The sequence below is a fragment of the Manacus candei genome, unplaced genomic scaffold (assembly GCF_025592945.1).
Source record: "Manacus candei isolate 608988 ecotype Guabito, Panama unplaced genomic scaffold, ASM2559294v1 h1tg000069l, whole genome shotgun sequence".
NCBI lineage: Eukaryota > Metazoa > Chordata > Aves > Passeriformes > Pipridae > Manacus > Manacus candei.
Genome location: NW_026138117.1, coordinates 1680176 through 1703241, shown reverse-complemented (window position 1 = coordinate 1703241; position 23066 = coordinate 1680176). Strand labels below are relative to the sequence as shown.

The 23066-nt window shown below is 36.0% G+C and overlaps 1 protein-coding gene across 3 annotated transcripts in view; it reads right to left on the bottom strand.

Moving 5' to 3' along the window:
* The window catches only part of HERC2 (HECT and RLD domain containing E3 ubiquitin protein ligase 2), a 108907-nt gene that overhangs the window by 53752 nt on the left and 32089 nt on the right, over positions 1-23066 (bottom strand). For 2 of the 3 annotated variants that reach the window (XM_051806894.1, XM_051806895.1), the window contains exons 6-37: positions 22441-22541; positions 21533-21689; positions 20626-20736; positions 20124-20295; positions 19364-19537; positions 18572-18760; positions 17780-17931; positions 16798-16955; positions 16335-16448; positions 14733-14984; positions 13631-13824; positions 12895-13095; positions 12034-12262; positions 11835-11959; positions 11259-11437; positions 10147-10331; positions 9631-9786; positions 9203-9388; positions 8187-8357; positions 7957-8060; positions 7697-7847; positions 7076-7290; positions 6088-6220; positions 5864-5991; positions 5546-5741; positions 4807-4943; positions 4132-4305; positions 3919-4055; positions 3680-3831; positions 3065-3256; positions 2033-2220; positions 196-388 (exon numbers count right to left, since the gene is read on the bottom strand). In XM_051806894.1, the coding sequence (XP_051662854.1) occupies positions 196-388; positions 2033-2220; positions 3065-3256; positions 3680-3831; positions 3919-4055; positions 4132-4305; positions 4807-4943; positions 5546-5741; positions 5864-5991; positions 6088-6220; positions 7076-7290; positions 7697-7847; positions 7957-8060; positions 8187-8357; positions 9203-9388; positions 9631-9786; positions 10147-10331; positions 11259-11437; positions 11835-11959; positions 12034-12262; positions 12895-13095; positions 13631-13824; positions 14733-14984; positions 16335-16448; positions 16798-16955; positions 17780-17931; positions 18572-18760; positions 19364-19537; positions 20124-20295; positions 20626-20736; positions 21533-21689; positions 22441-22541 (5306 nt within the window). The remainder of the gene's footprint in view (positions 1-195; positions 389-2032; positions 2221-3064; positions 3257-3679; positions 3832-3918; positions 4056-4131; positions 4306-4806; positions 4944-5545; positions 5742-5863; positions 5992-6087; positions 6221-7075; positions 7291-7696; positions 7848-7956; positions 8061-8186; positions 8358-9202; positions 9389-9630; positions 9787-10146; positions 10332-11258; positions 11438-11834; positions 11960-12033; positions 12263-12894; positions 13096-13630; positions 13825-14732; positions 14985-16334; positions 16449-16797; positions 16956-17779; positions 17932-18571; positions 18761-19363; positions 19538-20123; positions 20296-20625; positions 20737-21532; positions 21690-22440; positions 22542-23066) is intronic. The other variant, XM_051806896.1, reaches the window with a different exon arrangement.

Sequence of the window (23066 nt, the reverse complement as noted above, 5' to 3'; positions counted from 1 at the left end):
ATCCTCCTTTATCATAGTAAAGTTACATTAGGAAAAATTCTGGTCAGAAGTGTACACCTATTAAATGAATCTTAATTGATGAAGCATTTGCTCCTGGTGAAAGAAATATTTTCATATTACAAGATATCAATTTTGAAATTTAACTAAAACCGTGCCTCCTTTTATTAAAAAAAAAAAACTGTTTGTTTTTTTTACCAGAATCATCCTCGGTGTCTGAATCTTCTGTTGTGGGTTGTGTTGCAGGTGGTGGCTCAGCTAGTTTGAGATCGTATTTTCCCTCCTTTCCCATTCTGTAAGAATTTGTACTTCCAGTGTCCCACTGCACTCTAATCCAGCCATCTTCTCCCAATTCTCCAATCACACGGCCCAAACCTGGTGTGGGTCCATCCTGACAGAACAGAAAGGCCCAATTTGCACAATCGACAACACTAATTCGTATCCAAAGTGCATAAAATAATAATGCTGTTTCTTGTTGCTAACCTAAGGATTAGGTAGTAAACATTCAGTAATGTTTCAACATCTGCATGAAGTTGGAAAGCATTTCACAATCTTCAAAAGAAATCACACCAGTAAACTGTGTGTTTAGACACTCACGTTTAGATCTATTTTATCTATCACTTACATCTTACATAAGTAGTAATATGTCCTACAGAGTTGGGAATGTATAATATTGTAGTAAACAAATGATCTAATTTCCTTGTAATCAGAACAGTCTCTGTAAAGGGAATTTTCATCTCCAAAAATGAAGCTAAACAAATAATTAATATATTTTATGTTAATTCTACAAGTCTTTTGTGGTAAATGGTCAGAATTGCACAGTGTTGCTTTAAGATGGTGTAGAATGAGGCTGGTTGGGAAAAACATGAGCTGGGTCTCTTGCTTCTCCTGCACCCGGCTCAAGCAAGGCCTAACAACTGAATGATGTCTGGAGCAAAGCAGAGGTTTCATGGCCCAATGTTGTTTCAGTGAGGCACAGAGCACCCACAACTCTGTACCAGCCAATAGCCACACTCCCTCCTCCGTGAAAAACAAGCCTTGTTATAACTCTGGTTCACTAAGGAGATGCACACAAAGATCCTCTGATAAAGGTCAGAATCCCTGCTGCCACTTCAGTAACATGGAGGAGGACCAAAGTGCTTATTCTACCTCTTTTGTCAACTATAAATTCTGAGCAAAAGTAACAAAGACCCTCATTAAGCCCTATTAACATATTAACTTACACACCCCATGGGATGCAGGTGAAGGAGAACATGGGACATGTAACACACGTATGACCAAAGTCACCAAACCCCATCTATAATGGAACTGGTTCCATTCCACTGGGACAGGACAACATTTTTAGTATAAAAGGGGGGCTTCAGAGGCAGAAGGGTGAACATAACTCTGCCTCCTCAAGATCTGGTGACAGACTGTGTCTCTTCTCCTGAAAGGAAGCCTTTAGGCGAGCTCTGTGCTTCCAACTGTGTTGGAGCACAACCGGGCTTATTCATATTCATGTTTATATATATATATATATGTGCGTGCGTGTGTGTGTGTGTGTGTGTGTGTGTGTGTGTGTGTGTGTGTGTGTGTGTGTGTATGTATTAGATCTCTCCTACTATACTTTCTGTCTCAACACATATTAATACTCTGTAGTTAGTGCATTTATCACCAGTAATCCTGAATCTGCTTTTCTGGTGCTTCAATTTTTTATTTCTGGATCATGCAAGTCCTTACTGAAACAATCAGACCTACAGTATTGCTTTGGTAAACTGCACTATTTGTGCATCTGTGCTTGTGCAAGTTCTTTCAAACTCAGACTTATAATGCTGAATTGGCTATAACCAGAAATTAAGTCCAGGTGCACCCAGCCCCTCTGATCTCTAAGGAATCCAAGGGGGCTTATTTTCTGCTAAATTCCCATACCCTTAATTCAACATTTTTGAAATGTAAAATGACCCTAAAGTTTGAATGACCAGAAACTTCACGGACAGCCCACTGAACAGAGATTTTAGATTATAACGCACCCAAACCTGTACAAAAGAAGTTGTACCTGATCACCCCATTTCCAGTCTACCCCTCTCACCACTCGGGTACCAATTTTCATCATGGCTGCCAGCTCTGGTCCAGAAACAGGGAGCTGAACAGGTGTAGTTTCCTTTCTTGACTCTTCAAGGACCGTGGCAGAAGCCCCATGAGAAGAGGCAATCATATCCTCTTCAATGTTGTCAGAACTGGGTCCTAAAGAGGCAAAAAACATAAAAAAAATTAAAACCTGTTACAAGTTTTCAGATGTACCTTTGTCACACATAAACTTTCAGACACATAAACTTTATAATGTAAAAGTAGTAGTAAACGGGAAAAGCTGACTGAAGAGGTGATAAGTCAAATGACCTTTTAGAAAACCAGGTTTTGAATGCACAGGAATTTAAATACTTGAGCTTGAACAAAAAAATAAGTGACAAATAAGAGAGACATGAATAACGATGATTCAATTGGCTCAACGGGTCTACAAACAGATTGTTTTGTTTTTTAAATCTGCGAGCACTCCAGTTAAGTACAAGTCACAGGAACAAATGTTTGCTATTATCTAAGAAAACCAAAAGAGAAAAAGCACAGCAATGGGAACCACGGTAAAACACCCCACAGAACTTCCTATAGTAGAAAAAAGAAAGTTGAAAGCTTAAATATCCAGACTGGGAATGTTTTTTAATGAGTAGAACAAATGAAACAGAGTGAGTAGAGAGCAGGCAGTTTTTAATGTTTTCATTTTAAATTTTCATTTTCAGTTTATTTGTAATGTTTCCACCAAAACTACTCTATAACTCAAATTTTAGCAAGGGATGGCCAAAGCAAAGGCTTAATAGAAAAAAAACAGTGACTGAATAAAGGCTACAGTTGAATTAACTTTCTCAATCACACTTACAGATGTGGTTTTTATATAACGGTAAAGGTAAATAGCATTAAGCACTATCTTTAAGCAGCAAAATCATTCTGTAATTTTGGGTACACCAACAGGTAAAAAACAAAGGAGATTTATAAAGCACATGCTTTCTTCCAAGTAAGAAAAAAGAAGATCCTGTACCTATGAGCCGCAGTGTTGTTTGCGTCAACGCCAGCATGCCAGAATTCAGGAGGAGGCTCAAGGTATTTGCACCATGCTGCAGTGTCAACATGTTGAGCATGACCAGCAGAAAACGTGCCTGCGGAATAGTCCCAAGACTTGGTCCTGCTGGATTCTCATTAGTAATTGTTTGCAGAGGAACAGGCTGTAGACCTAATTCAAAAGTAACATAAATAACAAAGTCAGCTCATATTTGGGAGCTTCAGTAGAATAGGTTATTGATTCATTTGATTGATGGTCTAAAACATTTTTTATTCCCTGCCTGGTTTTAAGAACTTACAAACTGAAGTTCCAAGAAAGCTTTTATAATGGTAAAATATTACTAATGAGTATTCAATCACCTGCTGCCAGGAAATCATCAGCATACTCTTAAACACTGAATAGTGAGTTAACATGGGGTCAAGGTGGGGGGGTTGGAACAACACACAAACAGAAAGTCAAAGTAATTTTCAGCACAAAACAAAGGAAGCGATTTTCACATTCCAATTATTGGGAACTTTAAAAAAAAAAACCCAAACAGCAATATTAATTTAAAACAGTTTTCTCCCCAGATGAGAGCAACAAAATGAGATTCACCTAGTTCTTTAAATTTTGCATTAGCATCTAGCAGGATGTTCCGGACATTCTGAATAGCCCACGCATACAACTTCCCAAAAGTTACTTCTAACAGCATTCTGTTAAATGGTGGGATCAGATCGACATCCTTCAAGCAGTCAGTAAGAGGTTCCCTGCATAGAAAAACAACAACAACAACAATAATAAGCATTTTTTTATTATTGAAGAATTGTGAAAGCAAAAGCAACAAGAAGTTTTACCCTATATTGGCTCCTTCTGGAATAAGCCTCTGCCATCCACAGAACATAGCATACTGCACAGAGGGCAGCAAAAAATTTTTAGCTGCCAGTTTCAGAATAGTATCTATTCCCTCCAGACGAACTTCTGCTCTTTCCAACTGTGAAAGAGAAGAAATAAATTATCATACTTAGGTAAACTGTTAATATGTGCAAGCCCATTTTCATCCAGTTTACCTGTTTTAATAAACATTTTCTCATTTTTTCTACATCCACCGGCTCTTCTTTAAGTGCAAATTCAACAATGGTGTTAAGGAGGGCAGACTGTGGATACAAGCCTTGGACATTTTGCTTCAGCCACTTGTATTTGTGGACACCTGTAACTGTACTCAAAAGTGGCTGCCACTTATCCTGCAAAACAGGAAGGTAGCATGTTTAAAATTAAATTGTTTGAAAAGTTTTAATTACTGAAAATATAAGTTATTTCATGTAAAACCATGTCCAAACTTAAAATAATAGAAAGGAGGGAAAAAAAAAAGGAAATGTCTTCAGAGCTCAGAAAAGAGCTTGGTATTATTTGGAACTCATTATCTCGTTTACAATTGCTACATAAAATTTCAAGCGCACTAATATTCAAAAAAAGACAACCCATCACATTTTATTTTGAAATGAAATTTTATCTAAGATTACTAATAATCTAAAAATTAGAGACGGTATCTTTACATATGCTAAATACACAGTACAAGCTTATTTTTAAAAATTATTCCAGGTTTCACTGAAACAACATGCCACACTTAATTATACATTCCAAACACCATTACCAGAACATTAAGTGCCAAGTTATACCAATCATGCTATTTTTTCTTCTTGTTATTTTTATTCACGGGGTTGATTTAAAATCTGATATCCTACCTTGGGTGATTTGATTGGTATAGGTTTTTTATCTATAGGTACAGGACTGTGAGGCACCACACAGGATTCTTCTAAATCACTTTCTTCGTTTCCAATTTTGGATTCTTCTACATCAGCAGATTCAGATTTTTTTGGCACTATAAAAAAAACAGTATTATTCTTTCATGTAATTTGATAAGATTTTCCGCTGTCACATTTTTAGGTTTTCAAGATAACCTAAGCACACAGAATTTTTAAGATCTGCCTGTAATAAAATGGAAATGCACTCTTGGTGAACTCCATGTCCAACTATTACCAAATTAACTCTGGTATTACCTGCAATATGCTTTTACCTTTAAAGACCAACTTCAAAAGCACTTCGGTGTCTGTTCATCACATTAATTTATTTCCAGTTGAACAGTTCTCTGACTACACTGCTTTAATAAAACATGATTTCTAAAAAGATGTCACTTCCAGTTAAACTTTATGAAAACCAATTCAGAGGGACTGATACGGGAGGATCATTTTTAATATACTGGAACACAAAGAAACATACCTCAAATAAACCTGACACTCTTGTTTGCCAGTTCCTGCTGTAGGAACTGTCATGCAACCATTGGTTTAGAAAACTTCAAGAAAATGCAGCAGAAAGCAAATGGCTTCAGTGCTTTAACTAACTAGAGCCGCAAACAGCAGTAAACCTTGAAATAAGGTAGATTTTCATTTTTTCAAAGAGAATACAACATTAATGCTGCCTTACCTCTTTTTTTCCTTTTTTCTCTAATGATTTTCTGAGCTACCCTTCGCCATCGGGGCAAGGAACTAAGAAGTTTAAATTTAGACATTATAGAGAGATCATTGCAAACTGCAGGACGTAGTTCGTTGAATAAGAATCTCAAACGCTCAATGACAGGAGCACAGACCTCCTTGTAAGAGCGACCTTGTTCTTGATGGGTCTAGAAAAGACATTGAAAGATAAGGTCATTGTCTAACACACAATAAAATGAACAATATATAACTTTTTAATAAAACATTTCAAGTGGAAATTAATCTAAACTTCAGCAGCTAAAAGCTTTACCTTAATCAGTGAGCACTTTGCTTGGTAGACAACACGACACACATCCACTACAGATTTTGGTAAGGTTTTGTGCTTTACTTGGTCAACTCCAAGGGTACCAGGATGAACAAGAGACAGTGCTATGTGACCTTAATAGGAAAAGACAATCTCTGAATATGCATTTCCACAATCATCCATAGCAGAGTTTAAACTGATCCTAAAAGATACACCACAAGCCTACCTACCCAAATCTTCATGCTTTAGAAGACAACATAGTAACAGACGTCCTACTTCTTCCACAGGATGCTCGGGAGGGAAGGTGATTGGTGTTGTTAAGTGACACTGTTTACAATATCTTTCTATTTGACACAAGAAGTCCTACGAAAACACACAACAGCCTCTATTTAAATTTGGTTTTAAAATGCAATCAAAGGACTCAAAATACTACAGACAGCATTTCAGTAACACCAAATAATCTCCACCATCTGAACTAATATTCATAAGTGAGATACAACACACAGTATGCACTATTTAATACACAGCAATTACAATCCAGTACTACAAATACCCTTTATCCTTCTTCCTATATGAAGAGCAACATGGTTCAAGGAACAAAGCTACTACTGCTTTTATCTCTTTGTGAGATAGTCAGGTCACCTAAAACAACTTTCAATTGTCTTCTGATTCATTATCATTATCCTATGCTCCCAAGGACTTATTTGGGGTTTTTTGATAAAGCAGATGAACTCAAAGGGTTAGAAAATCTGACAGTATTACTGAAGACAGTGATCAATGAAAATCTTAGAGGTTTTCATATTATCCACGGTTCCAACTATGTGAAACCTGAACCCCGAGGCACAGAGGGATTTCTAAGACAAAGGCATACATGCACCTGATACAAAAAATACATTTGCACCTTGACAAAGAAAATTCCATCTTAGTTCAACTGGGCATGAGTGGGATCTGTCAATGCTACTGAAACTTAACATGGAAAGTAATGCACTGTTAATTTTTTTTTAGTTATCCCTTGCAAAAAATCTGAAGAAAAAAATGTACTGTTACACTAAGTGAAACATACAAATTTTATCCATTAGTAGTACTCAACCACTCCTTTCATATAAAGTAACTCTGAAAGAACTTTTTCAATTGTTTTGCTATAACTTTTGGAGAATTTTCACCACCACTATCACCCTTCAGCAACATTTTTTGTGCACAGAACTACTGAGGGTTTACCTTCACGGTGTGATCCTGGATATTATTATCCGCAATAGCTTGGAGGAAAGGTTGTGAATGGTCACTCAAAGTTAATCGATGTGTATATAGTTTTGATTTATTTGGGGTAGTGTTACCAGGTGAACTGCAATGGTCTTCATCTTTTTCCTCATTGTAACTGTAATGAATCTGACTAGTTTGCAAGCCTCCAGAAAAGATAGATGACTTCAACCATTCTGAAATAAAGAAAATAGAAGTGTATACTCTGATCAAAGACTAAGCTATCAACAATTTCCTCTAATAAAATGAATTCACAGCTTCAAATAAGGTTTAGCAGCTCTTCCATTTGCTGAAACAAATTAGTGAGATAACTGTGCTATACAGTCTCTTTTCCAATATTCTATGTTGTATATTATGAAATTCTGGATATTTAACTGTTAGAAAGTATCTAATCACCATCTAAATCTTGTAAATTATTGGTTCTTGATGACTGTGGTAATTAATGTTAAGAATAAAAAACTTCTGCAGAAGACAGCAAAGCTAAAGAAGATTTTCAGTTAATTTATTTGTCCTTTGTCGTCTTCTTGCATGCTTTCACAAGTATTTATCACTTATTTAAGCTCAAAACGAAGTTCTGCTTACTGGCACATTCAATTTCCAGAGGAGAAAGTGGTGTGCTCATTGCCAGGTAGGAAGCGTGCAGTCCAAGGAGAAGACCCAAATTCCGTTCTGTGTCTATTAGAGGTGATGACAAAGTACTGAGATCTGGTGTTGTAATCACCTCCTGGTCAGGCTAAGTAAAAGAAATCAGAGTTGAAGGTAGAACTGAGCTCCAACAAGAATTTTGAAAGCAAAGTAATACTTTACTTTAGAAAGGATTTACCCATTAATAACATTTTTACCTCTATATATTGGCCAACACAGAAAGCATGCATGGATTCCCGTGTGTCCTCAAATTGCAGAGCAGCTTCCAAAGCAACAACTGGGTCCTCACCTGCAAACTGAGCTAATGAAAGAATGAGATAGTCAATATAATAACTAAAAATCTAATATAATAACTAAAAATCTGTTCATTTCATCCAGTCTTGAAACAGAAGTAATCTGTGTCTTTAAGTCAGATGAAAATTCTCACCAAGTATGCTACTTCCAGTTAAAGACTGGGTTTGGAAGTCCTTTATATCATACACTTTCCCATCGATCACTGTCCAAAATCCTCCATCTTTGTTATGGTTCTCTAGATCAGCCTTACGTATAAGTGTCACCTCCTCATTATTTCTGCAACTCTGGCCAGTAAAAAATGAACCTAGAGGTATAAAAGAGAGAATTTATCAACAGAAAACCAGAAAGTAAGTTTTTTTGTGAACGTTCTTTTAATAAGCGCCTAACTGAATTCTTCACTTCTGTTTAAAGGCTGCTTAGTTTTTGATATGCTCAAAAGTCAAAATGGCTATTAATATGTTCCTGTCTACATATTATGCAATTAAATTGTCTGTATATTGTGTTCTTTTATGCACTAATCTCTAATGTCATACTGTCAAAGACCTAGCGTTGCCCAATTATATGGCTGTTTTGTGTGGAGGTGGAGCAGAACAATCAGTGTTCTGGCAAATCACTGCTCTAATCAGTTCTTCCCCCAAATTCCTTCAGTTTTATTACTCACTTGCCTGCAAGGCATTTGCTGTATATTTAGTTTCAGTCTAAATGCAGATTTTTTTAATATAAAAGAAGCTTCTCTTTTAACCACAGACACAGTTCATATTATAAAGCGTACTGAGAAAATAAAAATTCCTTATTTCAAAGCTTTCATATTACTCACCCTTTATGTTACAGATGGAATTTAGTAACAAAATGTCTAGATGTACTACTCATGTTTTCACTGCAACTTTTCACACTCAAAATGCAAAATTATGTGAACTACTTCTTGAAAAAGTTGCATCGGTACTCTGCTTATCCTACCTTTCTATATGTAACTTCCTTAAGAATGTACTGACAGAAATAAATACTGCCATATGACTGCCATATGACTTGGTTAATAAAAATTGGTAAAGTAGAATTCCCTTCCTGAGAATAGTTCATGAACAGTCACCATTTTTATGTAGCTACTTTATGAAAAGATAAATAAACACCCCAGATGCTACTGGTACACACCCATTATTCCTGGCCATGCTAAATCCTCATTGTCATCCCTTTCCTTTCCAGGGGCTAAATGGTTAAATCTGTCCAGATGTTCTAGCAAGCCAGCCAACAGAGGGATAGCACCAGCTTCCTGCATTAATCCAGCATTTTTACTGAGGAGAAGCACTATAGAAACCACCAATTCTGGAAGAAGAATGCCTAAAACAGAAAACACAGAAGATACATTTAGTTCAAGATTTACATTTATTGCATCACAGAAGTAAATCACCATCCATATATTCTGCCTTCTATTACTCTTTAGCACAAAGCTCTTGCCTTCCTTCTCTCCCATCAATCAAAACATTAAACTGCCTCCTTTTTAGTCATTTAGAACTTTCAAGAATGTCTGCAATATAACTTTAAAATTTCACAGAAGGGAAAAAAAGGACAACAAAACCCACCTGTTAAATCTCCATCCACGACACGAGATACTTCTGCAAAATGCCTATGACTAGTAGAAGCAATGCTGGTTGCCACAGGAAGTATATCACCAATGTGTGTGCACAGAAGAGCAGCGTATTTCTTCAGTAATGAACCTACACCTAAGAGGTCGGGACCTACATAAAAAGGAGGAAGAGTACGGAAAACCATCACATAGTTATATATAAGTAACAGGCTTCAAAAACTTGCAAACTCTTCTGAAACGATGCCACTCAGTACTAACACTAATTTAAGAAACCACATATTTTTAAAAATTTATGGTAAGTTTATTATCTAGACCCTTTTATCTAACAGAAAACAATTTAAATAAACTACTTTCCAACACTGTTCAGACAGACTCAGCAACTACGTTAATAAATGAGACAAGAAGATAAATTAAAGTAACAAACTGGTATCCTGCAAAAGTTATTACAGAAATCTGTGGGGAGAGGGCAGGGTTTTTTGTTTTGGTTTGGTTTTTTTAAACAATAACTTACTGTATGTATTAGGGACCTGTCCAACACAATCTGCTGGGTAAAGTTTACTAACAAGCAGACGCTGAAAGCGGAGTAACAGATCCAGAGAAGCAGATCTCTCCTTGCTATAAAGTTCTTGGTCCATGCAGGAAGAAATGCGACGAGCAACATCTTTTAGTTTGGCTATCGTCTGTGAAGCAATGTTCCTAAGTGGTATAAGAGTATCATAAAGGGAGCTCAGAGTGAAGACAGTCCATAGAAACATAGGTTAAGCTTTTGCTAAAATTTCACACAAATATGTAAGAAATCTATGCAAAGTTTCTTCATAGAATGTTCACTTCTTCGCACTGTAGTACTCAAAAAGTCAGTGGTTTTGTGGATACAATTTGTTTAACAGGATTCGTAAAATACCAAGTTTGTGTATTTTGTCATCACCCACTACAAAACACAGTCTGACAACTTTCACTGAAAGGTTGCAATGAAAACCATGACAATACATAACTCGAAACAGTCTCAGTATTGATTAAATTACATGGTTGCCATCACAATTAAGCACAATAAATTTCTTGGTAAACTCATAATTACTTCCTGCTTATACATGCTACATGTTAAATACTCCTCTAGCTGACATAAAGAAGCTTTGTTCTCAGCACACTATTGGTTATGCATTCACAACTCTGAGTCAAGAATTTAAAAGTCAGGTTTCTTCCCCACTTACAGCTCCAGATACAGTCTCCTTGAAGTAAAATATTCAGTTCTAAACAAATAGGGCAAAACATTCAGTTCTAAATAAATTCATGGTGATTCTCCTACTTTGTAAGGACAGGCTTTTGAACATTTGTCCTATATTTGGTACAAAAACTTTCAGACTAAAGGAATAAGTACTAAAATCCATTAAAGCACGGCAGTAAGTCTTTCTAAAATTGGGTAATTACGTATAGAACATTGCTTCTTAGCAAACATAAAACAGCAGAACTACAGACAAGTTAGGAGAATGTTCAATATGTTGAATTCTGAGGAGTTAAAAATGCTAACAGGAGACCTTATTTACTAGCCAAATAAGGTGGACTAGTTCATAAAACATCTAAATACATCTTCTGTACAAAAGTCAAAGAAAAATTCCAAGCAATTACCTTAGTAACTGTTGAATTAACTGAACTAATGGTAAACTCTGTTTTCCTGCAGATTCATAGATTCCAGTATTAATAAGGTCTTTGTCCAATGGAGTTCTGCTCCTATGAAGCGTTGATGCATTTGCTTCTTGTTCATCAATTTCTTTTTCTTTCTGTGCTTCTTTTTTTGCTTCAATATCCTAAAAAACCAAATCAAGTTAAAGAAAACATACAAACTTCCACTGTGATTACAAAACATTTTCCTAACAAGTGTCCATGGTAAAAAGATCAAGTTACTTTTACCTATGCCAGAAATGAAACACTTCCTAACAGACAAAACGTGTATTGTATATTCCATAACAACCACATGGGCACAGTTTTTTCAAAGCAATTATAATATAAAAAGAAAGGGGAAGGGAGGAATGAGAGGTTGTAAAGGCAAAGAAGAGTAGAAAAATACTCCACAAAACCGTGATGAAACCATGCCAGTAGCTGCTGCACAGTTCACAACTGAAGGCATATTTACTCTGTATTTATAAGAGTAACAAATCCAGTACGCCACAAAAGAACCTGAACTACAAAGCTGCTGAAACACACCTGAATTTCTGCAGTGATAGCAGCATTTAGCGCAGACTCTAAGCCTCCATCAGCCATCAAGCTGCCCACCAAGAGGTCAATCATAAATCTACGTCCTGGGCTTACGTTCATTTCATTTCCTGAAACTAAGAGCAGGAGAAGCTATTAGTGAACTCAAAATGCAAGCACCAAAGGAATAAGTTTAAATCTCAGAACCAACCTGCACTGGGTAAGAGTGCTGAGAGTGCCCTAGCCCGCTCTTCCGCTGTTGGCAGTAACACAGACCATCCACTCTGCAGCACTGCTTGAGCAGCCGACTGCACTGTATTGAGGACCCCAGCATTGCTTGCCAACGTTACCACAGTCTGTTTCAGGCTATTGAGCAGGATACTGCCCAAACCTAAGCCAAGGCATTCTGGATCCACCTGATGACTAATGGCAGCATGAAGCTGAAAAAAAAAAGATGGGGGGAGGAGCAAATTTTAATTAATCAAAGATATGAATTTGGCAAGGGTGGGGGAAAAGTCAAACCTGGAGCAATTGAGTAAGTTCACTGACCAAGATGCAAATTTTCATCTACAAATCTAAAGGGTTTGGCTTCCCAAATGCATAGTAAATTTAAACCAATACTCATAAATCATGAACAGTAGCTGTGAACCCTGAAGTTCTGAACTAAACCTAAAGAATAACCTAACTTGTTTCTACCTTACTACAACTACGTTAGAAAAAGCAGCACATTTTCAGTGACTGTCAGACACCAATTGAAGAGGACATTCACTCTTAGAAATGCTATTTAAAAGTCATAGAAATGTTCAAAATCTCTGAGTGGGTATACAAGGCCTAATCCATTTAGATACTGTTTTTATAGTTCATTTTTAATGAAACCCAAAAGCTGTCAACAAGGAAAAAAACCACAAGCACTAGATGCCAAATTTCAGAGTAAAAGCAATACTGTAATTATTTCACTTTTTAAAATCAATAGAAGTGTTTTAAAGCACATTAAATTTACTATTTTCATCCAAGCAATTTACTGAAAACATTTAGCTCAATGACTGCTCAATGCATAAGAAACAGAAGGTACCTGAAGCCTCAGAAGATTTAATGTTGCCACAGCCATACACTCCTTTTCCTGAGGAGGGGGCCAGTCAGAGGATCCATCCATTCCCTCTGTCACTTGTCTTAGTAGCAGATCTAATTGCTCAAATGTCATGGGGCAAACATCCACCACAAAAGGCACCCGCAAGCCTATTGACCATTCTGAACATGATGACCAAGCAAAACTCTATAATTGAAACAATATACAGAGTTCCACAGTCAGTTATTTCCTAAATACAAGATGGCACTGATTAGAGATAAGAGTGTAAAGCTAACATCTGCCTTCAAACAGCAAGAGACAATGCAGAAATAATACCAGCACATCTGCTGAAGAGAACCCTCCACTTGCATCCTTGGAAACATACATAAAACCCTACCAATCCAGAACTCTCTTATCATATTACCCAAAGTACTATCATGCCAGTCCAGATACCTCACTATCTTTGCTGCAGGAAACAGTCTGGTTGACAACTCCTCAACTGCTATACCAGACAAAACAAAGCAGGTAAATAGCTACTTGTCAGAATACCCAACAGAGGGAAGCTAGTCACCCCTTTTTGGTAGAAGAACTGCACAAGATTTTTTTTTTCCAAATCTTCATTTATTCGGAATAAGAGTGAAAATAAGAAAAGTCATGCAAGCACAGAAAGAGGGATTGGGATTAGAGTACAGAACTAATCTCAGTGGGAGACAAAACCAAATAATTCAAAAATAAAACCTACCTGAGCAGGCCCACAAGCAATTCCAACTATATGCTTTGTGTCTAATCCTGGGAGAGCTGCAGGCTCTGGCTTGGTGATACGCAAAGTATCAAAATGTTGACACTGATCATTGCTCCCCCAGCTATGCACTTCACTGTCTTCAGTCAGTGCTAAACAATGGGTAGATCCAGCTGCCACATCTATCACTTTTTTTCCTGAAAGTCAAATATTGAAAATATAACTTAAACATTACAATTATTGACAGAAAAATATCAGAGATAAGGAAAACTGCTAGTTGCAACCATACTTAACATATTATGGATGTCAAGAGCCTCACCTTTCCTCTAATAGTGGATTGGAAGAGTACAGCAAAGGATAAACCAAAGAAATATTTTAAGATTCATAAGAGACAGCTTAAGTACAAAAGTTAACAAGTTTAAAGAAAAAAAAAAACAACAAAAGATCAACTCTGTATCCCTTCTACTTCAAAACCTTTTCAGGAAAGATTTATTAAAAGATCTCCCCCATCTATGATGAGAGACTGTAAAGTTATTCGTAGTCATTAGTTCAGAAGCTATTTTCAATTAGATCATTCAACACATATGAACAACAATTTTAGGAAATACAGAGAAATAAACAACGTTTCTTCCTCATCCTCCCCCTACAGAACCCAGGTTTCTCACAAATGAAAGAAATACTCTTCATTCTGCTACAAACTAGTCAAAAATAAACAACTTTAATACTACTTGTTGTCTGTAATTTTCATTGATTCCATTCACATGCCCTAATCTAAGCATATGATATATATTTATTTGCATGACAATGCAAAAATACATGCTTTAAGTAAGCATTTCAGTGAACCTAGTAAAAGAAAACCAGTAAGAATAAAGAGAACACAAGACAAGCAACATTTAAAGTAGTCATAACAGTGTCTCTAGGTCCGCTAAAATCTTAAAGGCAGAAATGCAGGGAAACGTGCACTATTACCTTTTCCAGTGCAACCAGCATCAAATACAACCAAGTACATGGTACCATCACACTTAAGTTTGGTTCATTTGTGTCCAGTAAAAAACTCCACCAACAGCAAAAAGAACTTTGGAATATTCCCAGCTCTGATAATTACCCTTCAAGCCTTCCAGCAGTTTGGGATAACGAACATGCTCTTCTGTCCCATGCCCAAGTCTCTGACTGTCACCTTTTCCCCAGGTGTAGACCTGGCCATCTTTGGTTAATGCAATAGAAAACTGACTCCCACAGCGAACTTTCACAATGTCCAGATCTTGAAGTTTTTCTATCAACTTGGGAGTCTTGCAACCATCACTGCCTCCCCTTCCCAGTTTTCCATAATCTCCATCACCCCAAGACCACACTTGACCTTTAAATCAAGAGAAAGAAAACAAAAAATATTGCACTGCTTTTATGTAATGACGTTATCTGTTTTGACAAGTAAGTTCTTAAAAATCTGAGATTCTGTAATAAGAGTAATTTTTAAATTGTTTTTCAAGAATAGCAGTTACTAGTTAATTTCTAATTTTTTTGAAAAGAAGGAAGAATAAGATTTGAAAAGTTTTCATGTTGATAAAACTAAACATAAAAAGTGTAAGATATAATATGCACTGAAAATTCATCAGTGTACTGAAAGTCCTTCTTAAAAACATATGAAGCACAGGATTTACTGTATATCAAGCAAGTTAAAAACTGATTTATTATTTATAAGAACTTGCAAAATCTTTTCCATATTAAATGGCCAAATTGTCTGTAAAACCTGTTTTAATTTTCATTCAAGCATTTCTCAAAATGAAACAAAGAGTGCCATTGTCTATCATGTTTTTTGAAATACACTACTAAATCTAAGTCCTGATGTAGGAACTTAGAAATAATCACGCCATTTTGTATCTGCATTAAATAAAATTACAGTCCAAAAACTGAAAGCCACACATGTCCAAAAGGAAAGCCTTGTTTTACATTGTGATGCATTGTGTTCTCTACCTGCATAAGCAAGTCCCTAAGGTATTCTGATAAGCAATGGAAGCAAGCAAGGCAGAAACCAAAAGGAAAAAAACTGGACAAAATCTGGGTTTCCATTTCCTTAATGAGCAAACTTTTCAGTTTTTAAATATTGCACATCATATTAACCAGCTATATTTTGAAAGAACAACTAGCTTCCGAGAACTATCTTCTTTCTAAGGGATTACTTTGGGCATAACCTCACGTAATGAAATTTGGGCTTCGAAGCTGTCTCACCCTAGACAGCTTGTTCAGTGATGTTGGGAAGCAGAATTTCAATACAGCCTCTCTTTGGCACTTTCAATGGGCCAACACAGGCAGTTCTCCTACTCAAAATTCTGGTTGTTGTGACAACATGAGTTATTTACATTTATACAGTAATAAATAGAATGTAGACACATAAGTACATAGATGTAATATTTGTGTGTCCATTTTATATTTACATGGATATTTTAAATATATATCTCATAAAATATATATACCATTGCATACTCATAATGAACATACTGCATATCTATGCCCAGAAATATATGTGCATACACTGTATGCAAAATGTATAAATGTATATATATATATCTCCCCAAAAAGAATTTCAGCTTTAAATTCTTACCAAGTTCAAGTCACTAGAAATAAGCATATCCGCAGGACAAGTATGTTCAGAATGAAAGGAAGAAAAGGTAAGCTTACTCAAAACTTTTAGTTTTGCTTTGCTACTAACCATTTTCAGTAACTGCAAGGGTCTGAGCATCTCCACTCCCACAGGACACATCAATAACCTTGAGTCCTTTTAACCCCGTGACCAGCATTGGGATGGTCTGATCTTCACTGGAACCTGCAAAAACAAAGTAGTTCTATGAGAAGCAAAATCGAGAAGGCCTAATATCTTCTTTTCTTTGTTTTTTTTTTGTTTGTTTGTTTGCTTTTGGATTTTTTGTTACGTGGGTGTGGGGGGTGTTGGTATGGGGGTTTTTTTCAGATCTGAGCATCATGATTAAGTTTCCATATGGTTTCTTAGGTATCTAATATGGATTTAGGTAAGTCATAGAAATTTAGTGGGTTTCAATTCATACGAAGCCCCCTAAGGTTCTCAAACCAGTCTCAGGTAAGTTAGATGAAAGATCATTTGACACAGGCACTAAACAATTCTTTAACAACTTATTTGAAGATATCAACTAACTTACCATGGCCAAGTCTGCCATAGTTTCCTCGTCCCCATGTATACAGCTCTCCTTCAGCAGTTATGGCCGCACTATAGGTACTTCCACATGCAATATGAACAACATGTTTTCCAGCTTGCTTCCCAGATAGAGCAGATATCATCTTAGGTTCCTCCAGGGGGCTATTGAAAGAGAAGGTGACATATTTCCATAAAGGTGATCTGATGAATAGTTAATAAAAGGTGTGGTGTACTTGTTAGAAACAATTGCTACAATTCTACCTGCAAGCCTTATTACTAGTCTGAAGTACCAAGATATAAACAGAGCTACAAGCCCAAATTAAGTTCAGATTGTTCGACAATATCCAAACCACTGAAGGAATGTCTAACAGTTGTGAATTTTGTTTCCAATTGAACTAATGCAATCCTTTTAAAAAATGTTTCATCGTTAAAAACATTATCTTTAATTACTGTATCTGAACAATTAGTTTCATGATACTGACAACCCTTGTGTAGTATCTCTCTTGCTTTATAGGGAATTCAGCATTGAGGGAAGACACTTAAAATCTCTAAAATTTATTGATACACATCCCCTACACACCACTGTTGCTGAAGACTGCTTCTACGCAAAAGCAGGACAGTAGTGTCATTGTCTGACACATAAGAAAAATGGAATGATATACAACAGGACTTCATAGGAAATGACAACCCCACTCCAACATGTGAGTCAATGTTTCAGGGAAAATATGCTGTGTATTCATAAAACCATTAATAAAAGGCCTAATAAAAGTACAAGCGCTACTACACCCTCTGTCTACAAGTATTTCAGAAAGTAGCATTAATATAGAACTGGGAATATTACAGACAGAAAACATGTAGGGAGAATGCAACTTCTGATCATAAAACAAATGTCAAATGCTGAGAATGCTTATATACATAACAAAGTAATTTTTACTATGAATTCAAAACACTGGCAAATAAATGTTATGATTATTTTTAATACATACACTGTATCCCCATGACCTAGTCTTCCACCATCTCCACAACCCCAAGAGAAAACTTCACCATTTGCTGACAAAGCCAGATAGTGATGCCCATCTGAATGTGCTGCTATCTTCACAATATTCCTGGAAGCTAAACTCTGCACCAGCTGTGGTCCCTGTGAACCAAGCAAAAGAAATATGGTTACGAAAACTGCTGAAGATTTCCTTCACTTTCCTATATACAGAATAACTAGGTACAGTTTTCCTATGGTTTTATCAAAACTCTGAACTCAAATTAATGAGGTGACAGTATAAAGAAAAAAAAAAGTCAAATCTGACAAAAGCAATGCTTTGAAATTATTTTGTTCCCATTTTTATAATGTCTTCAGTACATATGAAAATGGTGTTTCTCTTAACGTTACAGGCTATCTTAGTGACAAATGCTTCTGTTACAGTATATTTTTTTTTGAGAAACTACTCACCTTGGGCACAGTTACATCACCAAAGTAAAATTCATTTCATATCTGCCACTTTCTGAAGTTGTTACCAAGGCCAGCATACCAATAAAAGCAATTATTGTATCCATAACCTCTAGCTTGATAGAAATTACAGAAACAGTATGGATTTCATCAAATCAATACAAGAGACAAAACATACTATTTCTGAAAGTTCAAATACAACACCATAAAAGCTCACTAAAATCAGCATGTCTCCACCTAGTCTTCCAAAAAACTGTAAATAGTTAAAGGAGTAGACTTATGCTATGAAGTAATACAGAAGAGAACAAATTTTTAAAACCATGTAAAAAACTCTCACCAGAGTATCGCTGTTGTACGCTTGCGTATAAACTCTTCCATTTCTAGATAATATCAGAAAGCGTTTCTCTGCACAGGCAACCTGTACAACACCAAGGTTGGCCAGTCCTTCACACTGAATTGGACCACTCACATTAGCATAATATTTCCAACCTATTAATCCCCAAGCAATGACCTCTTGCAGCGATCCCTGGAAAATAAGAAATTCTCTAAGTACTAATTTTGAAGTACACAACTTAATAACATGCATAGAGAAGATTATTTTTTAAACCTAATCCAATCTGAGACAGTCATTCCTGCCAGTAGTCAGTAAAACCTACTTAATTAGAAGATGTCAAAAATAAAGACTTGCATGCATCATATTCAGTTCAGTCTGATACTGAATGAGCTATAAATATCTAGAAACTGTTCAGAGATTTTTCAAGTTGGGAAGTTTAGCATTTACTTTTTTCTTTATTTTTTTAATATGTCAGACCCCCAACATTTATAAAGTCTGGTCTTGAGAATTTACTCTGATAAACACAGGGAACAGCCCAAAATATGACAGAATTAGCCAGAGTGTGATAAGAAAGAATGGTTCACAAACCAAAAGTAAAATTTGTACTCTAAGGCTGACTGAAAAAGGGATGATGAAATATTAAATACCCAAGTAAGACAGATTTCAACAACTCTGAGTTATCCTGTGAAAATCAAAAATTTGAATAATCTTAGGAGTCATTTTCCTTACATTCTGAAAAATCAGTTATGCTTTCAGAGAAAAGATCTTACTAAATCTGACACTGCAAACAGTTACCTTATGAGATGTAGGAGAGCTACACTGAGGAGGCATACATGGGGTGGCTAAACGATCTAAATGGGCCATGATCACCACAGCTGTTTGTCTCAGATCAATCGCCAGCTCATTGTCCTGTGGCAAAGTCAGATACCTTAGAAAACTTTCATTTGGACTTAGAGGGTAAGTCAGGAGCTAGAAAAGAAAAAAGGCCAGTCAGAAGAATTCAAGGTGTATCTATGTCACTACACATACACAATATTACTTAGACATGATGAGTATCTGCACAAGTTTAAAAGAAAATGAAATAACTCTGTACATCCTTTTTTTTTTACAGTAAAGAAAAATTCAAAACATGCATGTTCAGAAAATAGATTGTGAATATAATATAAAGTTTCAAGCATAATAAAATTGATTTACTATGTTTTATTAACCTCAGTAATTCCCACGAAGAGTCACAGTTCAAGTAACTTCAAACACAACTAAATAAAAACAATCCAAATAGCAGAGAAGTTACCTGGCCACATCTCAGATAATTATCACAACAGCATTAACTACGAAACATAACATTTACCTCTAACCATACTGTGATATTCTTCATCCTACCTAAAGAAACTCCAATGTACACGTGAAAACCAAACAACAGTGGTGTATATACATCTTACATGGAAAACACCACCACCAGTTTTGGTTGGATAATTTTATAATCATTTTAGCCAGGCAAGTGAAATTTGATTCCAACATAATTAATATCCCCTTCAAATAACCCAAGGATAAGTACCTGAATCTCTTCCTCTGTATTGGGCATGTCTTTGTTACATATTATACTCTGAAATCTTTGTAGCAAAGGTAGAAGGGGTGCACTTGTTCCCTGTGCAGATCGCTCATTATCTGTTTCCCTTGCTCCATTATCCCAAAGTTGAAGCAACAACATCACTGCAGACAACATTTGGCTGAAAAAGGGAGTTAACACCATCTATTAATATGTATTCCTAAAAACATTGGTTTAGGTTATCCATATAATTCACTTTCTACAATTAAAAGTTTTGCAATATCAGACGTCAGTGCTTACCATTTTAAACAGATTATCAGAATATGAAAAACTGATTTTGCAATCTAGAGAATATTAGATCTCAATCACCACTGTGTTACAGAAAAGGTTCATATGCTTTGAACCACAATTATTACATTAAACCCAAATCCATGAAATGGAAGACAGGCACTGCTCAGGCCATTCCAACAGACAATGATGGTTAAAAATTAAGAGTGCTCCTGCTTCTCACCTTAGTGTACCCCTCTGCACTGCCAGTTCAAGCAATATGGCAAGTGCCAAGTGCTGGTCTTGTAAAGGAATGTTTCCTGGCCCTTTGGTACTGGGAGCTCCATGCACATCTCTATTTAAAAGTCAAACAGTATACATTAAGTAATAGGAGATAATATGTAATTGCTTACCAAAAGATCTACAACACCCCAAGAACCACTAAACTTACAGGAAACTACAAAACTGGTGATGAAAGCAGTTGAGAAAAAAAGCCCAAACATTCCAAAGGAGATCAAGTTTTAGAGTGGCTGCTAGGTTTTAAAATTACCCCAAGCTTCAGTGTCTGTAGCTCTATTAAACATGTCAAGAACAGGAAAAACATTTTTCAAGGTGAAATTCAGGTATGCTTCATCATAGGTACTGTAAGGATGTAATTCCAGTATTCAAAAGACAAGTAATTTCTAGTAACTAATGTTAAAAGGTAACTCTAAGCCTACTCAAATAAAAGGAAAAAGCAGTGGAGGGCTTCAAGTCCAATATGACTGTATTTTCCCTCATGCACTCAACTCTGCATTATTTTACTACACTAGAAAGGCATGATTAAGTGTGCACATATATAGTATTCCCAAAGCACTCCATGAGATATATTTACATTAGTGAAACACTACTCTTTGGATAAATCTACATGCAGTGATTCAGAATACTCAAATTCAGATTTTTCTTAAACAGCTAAAATAATTAAATCATATTTAAAAAGCATCATTTCAACAGTTCATTAAAAAGTTTTGCTTGCCTGTATAACAACATCAGAAAAGGAATGCAATCTTTATAGTTTTCCGTAAGCTACTATCTTTATACCACCAGCTACTAAGAGATGCAAATTTGCTGTTTAACAGCTACTCCAGCAATGCTCAAGAAAAGAAACTTACCCAGTCACAACAGACCTTAGGAATTTAGTAGCTCTTTCTACCACTTCCAGCCATACAGAAGATACAGTCCCTTCATCAAAAAGGGACGCCTCCGGTAGAGCTCGCAGTGCATCAAGTGATTCCTGTAACAATTCACTGCACAGGTCTGCATCCTCACCTAAGGAACACAGTAATAATGGTTACATTCCTATCTTCAAATTGCTGTACACAATATTTTGTGGGGGTTTTTTTCAACCACAAGATTACAAGTTATTTAACAGATACAAAGTTCTTGATTTTCACATGAAGATTTTAACTGCAAGATCTTGAAGAAATTTTCACCAAAAAAACATTCAGTAAGATAACTCTTAAGCCAACTCATCCCACTATGTACCCACTGAGGAAATCAGAAGAAGAACTAGGGCTGGCTGGGCAAAGATTAAGCCAACCACCTGCCATCTGAACAAACACTGCAGACTGAGACAAACAGGCAGGTTAAAGCGGCACAGGTGACAATTCTGTCAACCTCTGCAATTTGACAATCACTGACAAGCACACAAACTAAACAAAAGTTTCATATTTCACACTCTTCTTAAGCTGCCACTATCATGTCGTAATACAGTGGATTGACCCTGCCTGAAGAATAAATCTAACTTTTCTGAAATCTGACACTAAAAATACATTCCCCTTCATGAAATCCCAATTTGCTCTCATAAGTATAAAATATCCCAGCACAACACAGCATTGGTACAGGCCTGGATGACTTTGATCAGCAACAGCATTGTTGGGCATTGCACCACATGAACATAAATGCAATTATGCAAATCTATCACTTATAAATGTATAGTTCGATGCAAATACTTAACACACACAAATGCTTGAATGAGCAAACAAAAAAATATATGCAACATGTTCAAGTGTAGACCTACCTGACCTCCAGGCTCTACGAAGGAAAGCAAATGCAAATGAAAGTGCTGCCCGGGATCCAACTCGTGCAAGTCCTTCTACACCTTTACCTACAGGTCTTGGGCTAAATAAAATTATATAAGCATTTTTTCAATATAATTTATATTATAATAATATATTTATGTTAGTAAAATTTTGTATAAAATATATTCAACAACTTTATAATTTAGCTATATGCATGCATATGTGATTACACAGTTTTTATTTATAAAGAATTGTAATTGTCTCCAGAATGAAGGTGAACAACATCAAAATATCAGTAGCCAACATTTAACTTCAACTGCTTCAAAGCACCAATTCAATGCCCAACATCAAAAAGTTCCACATAGAAAAAAATAAACCAGACTGGCATAATTGACTGCAATCAGAAAAATGCCCATAGTTACTGAGAGTGAAATTCAAAACACACAGATGTAAGATACTTCATGTACTCATTATTTACTCATTAAGCTTATATTTTAATTTGGACTGCATAAACTATGCTTACAGATTTTTATGAAACTTTAATTATTGAGAATTAATTCCACCCATTTTGTCTTTCCTTTTTTTTCCATTCAGGTGTCAATGTTACAAATCCCTCTTTGCAGTT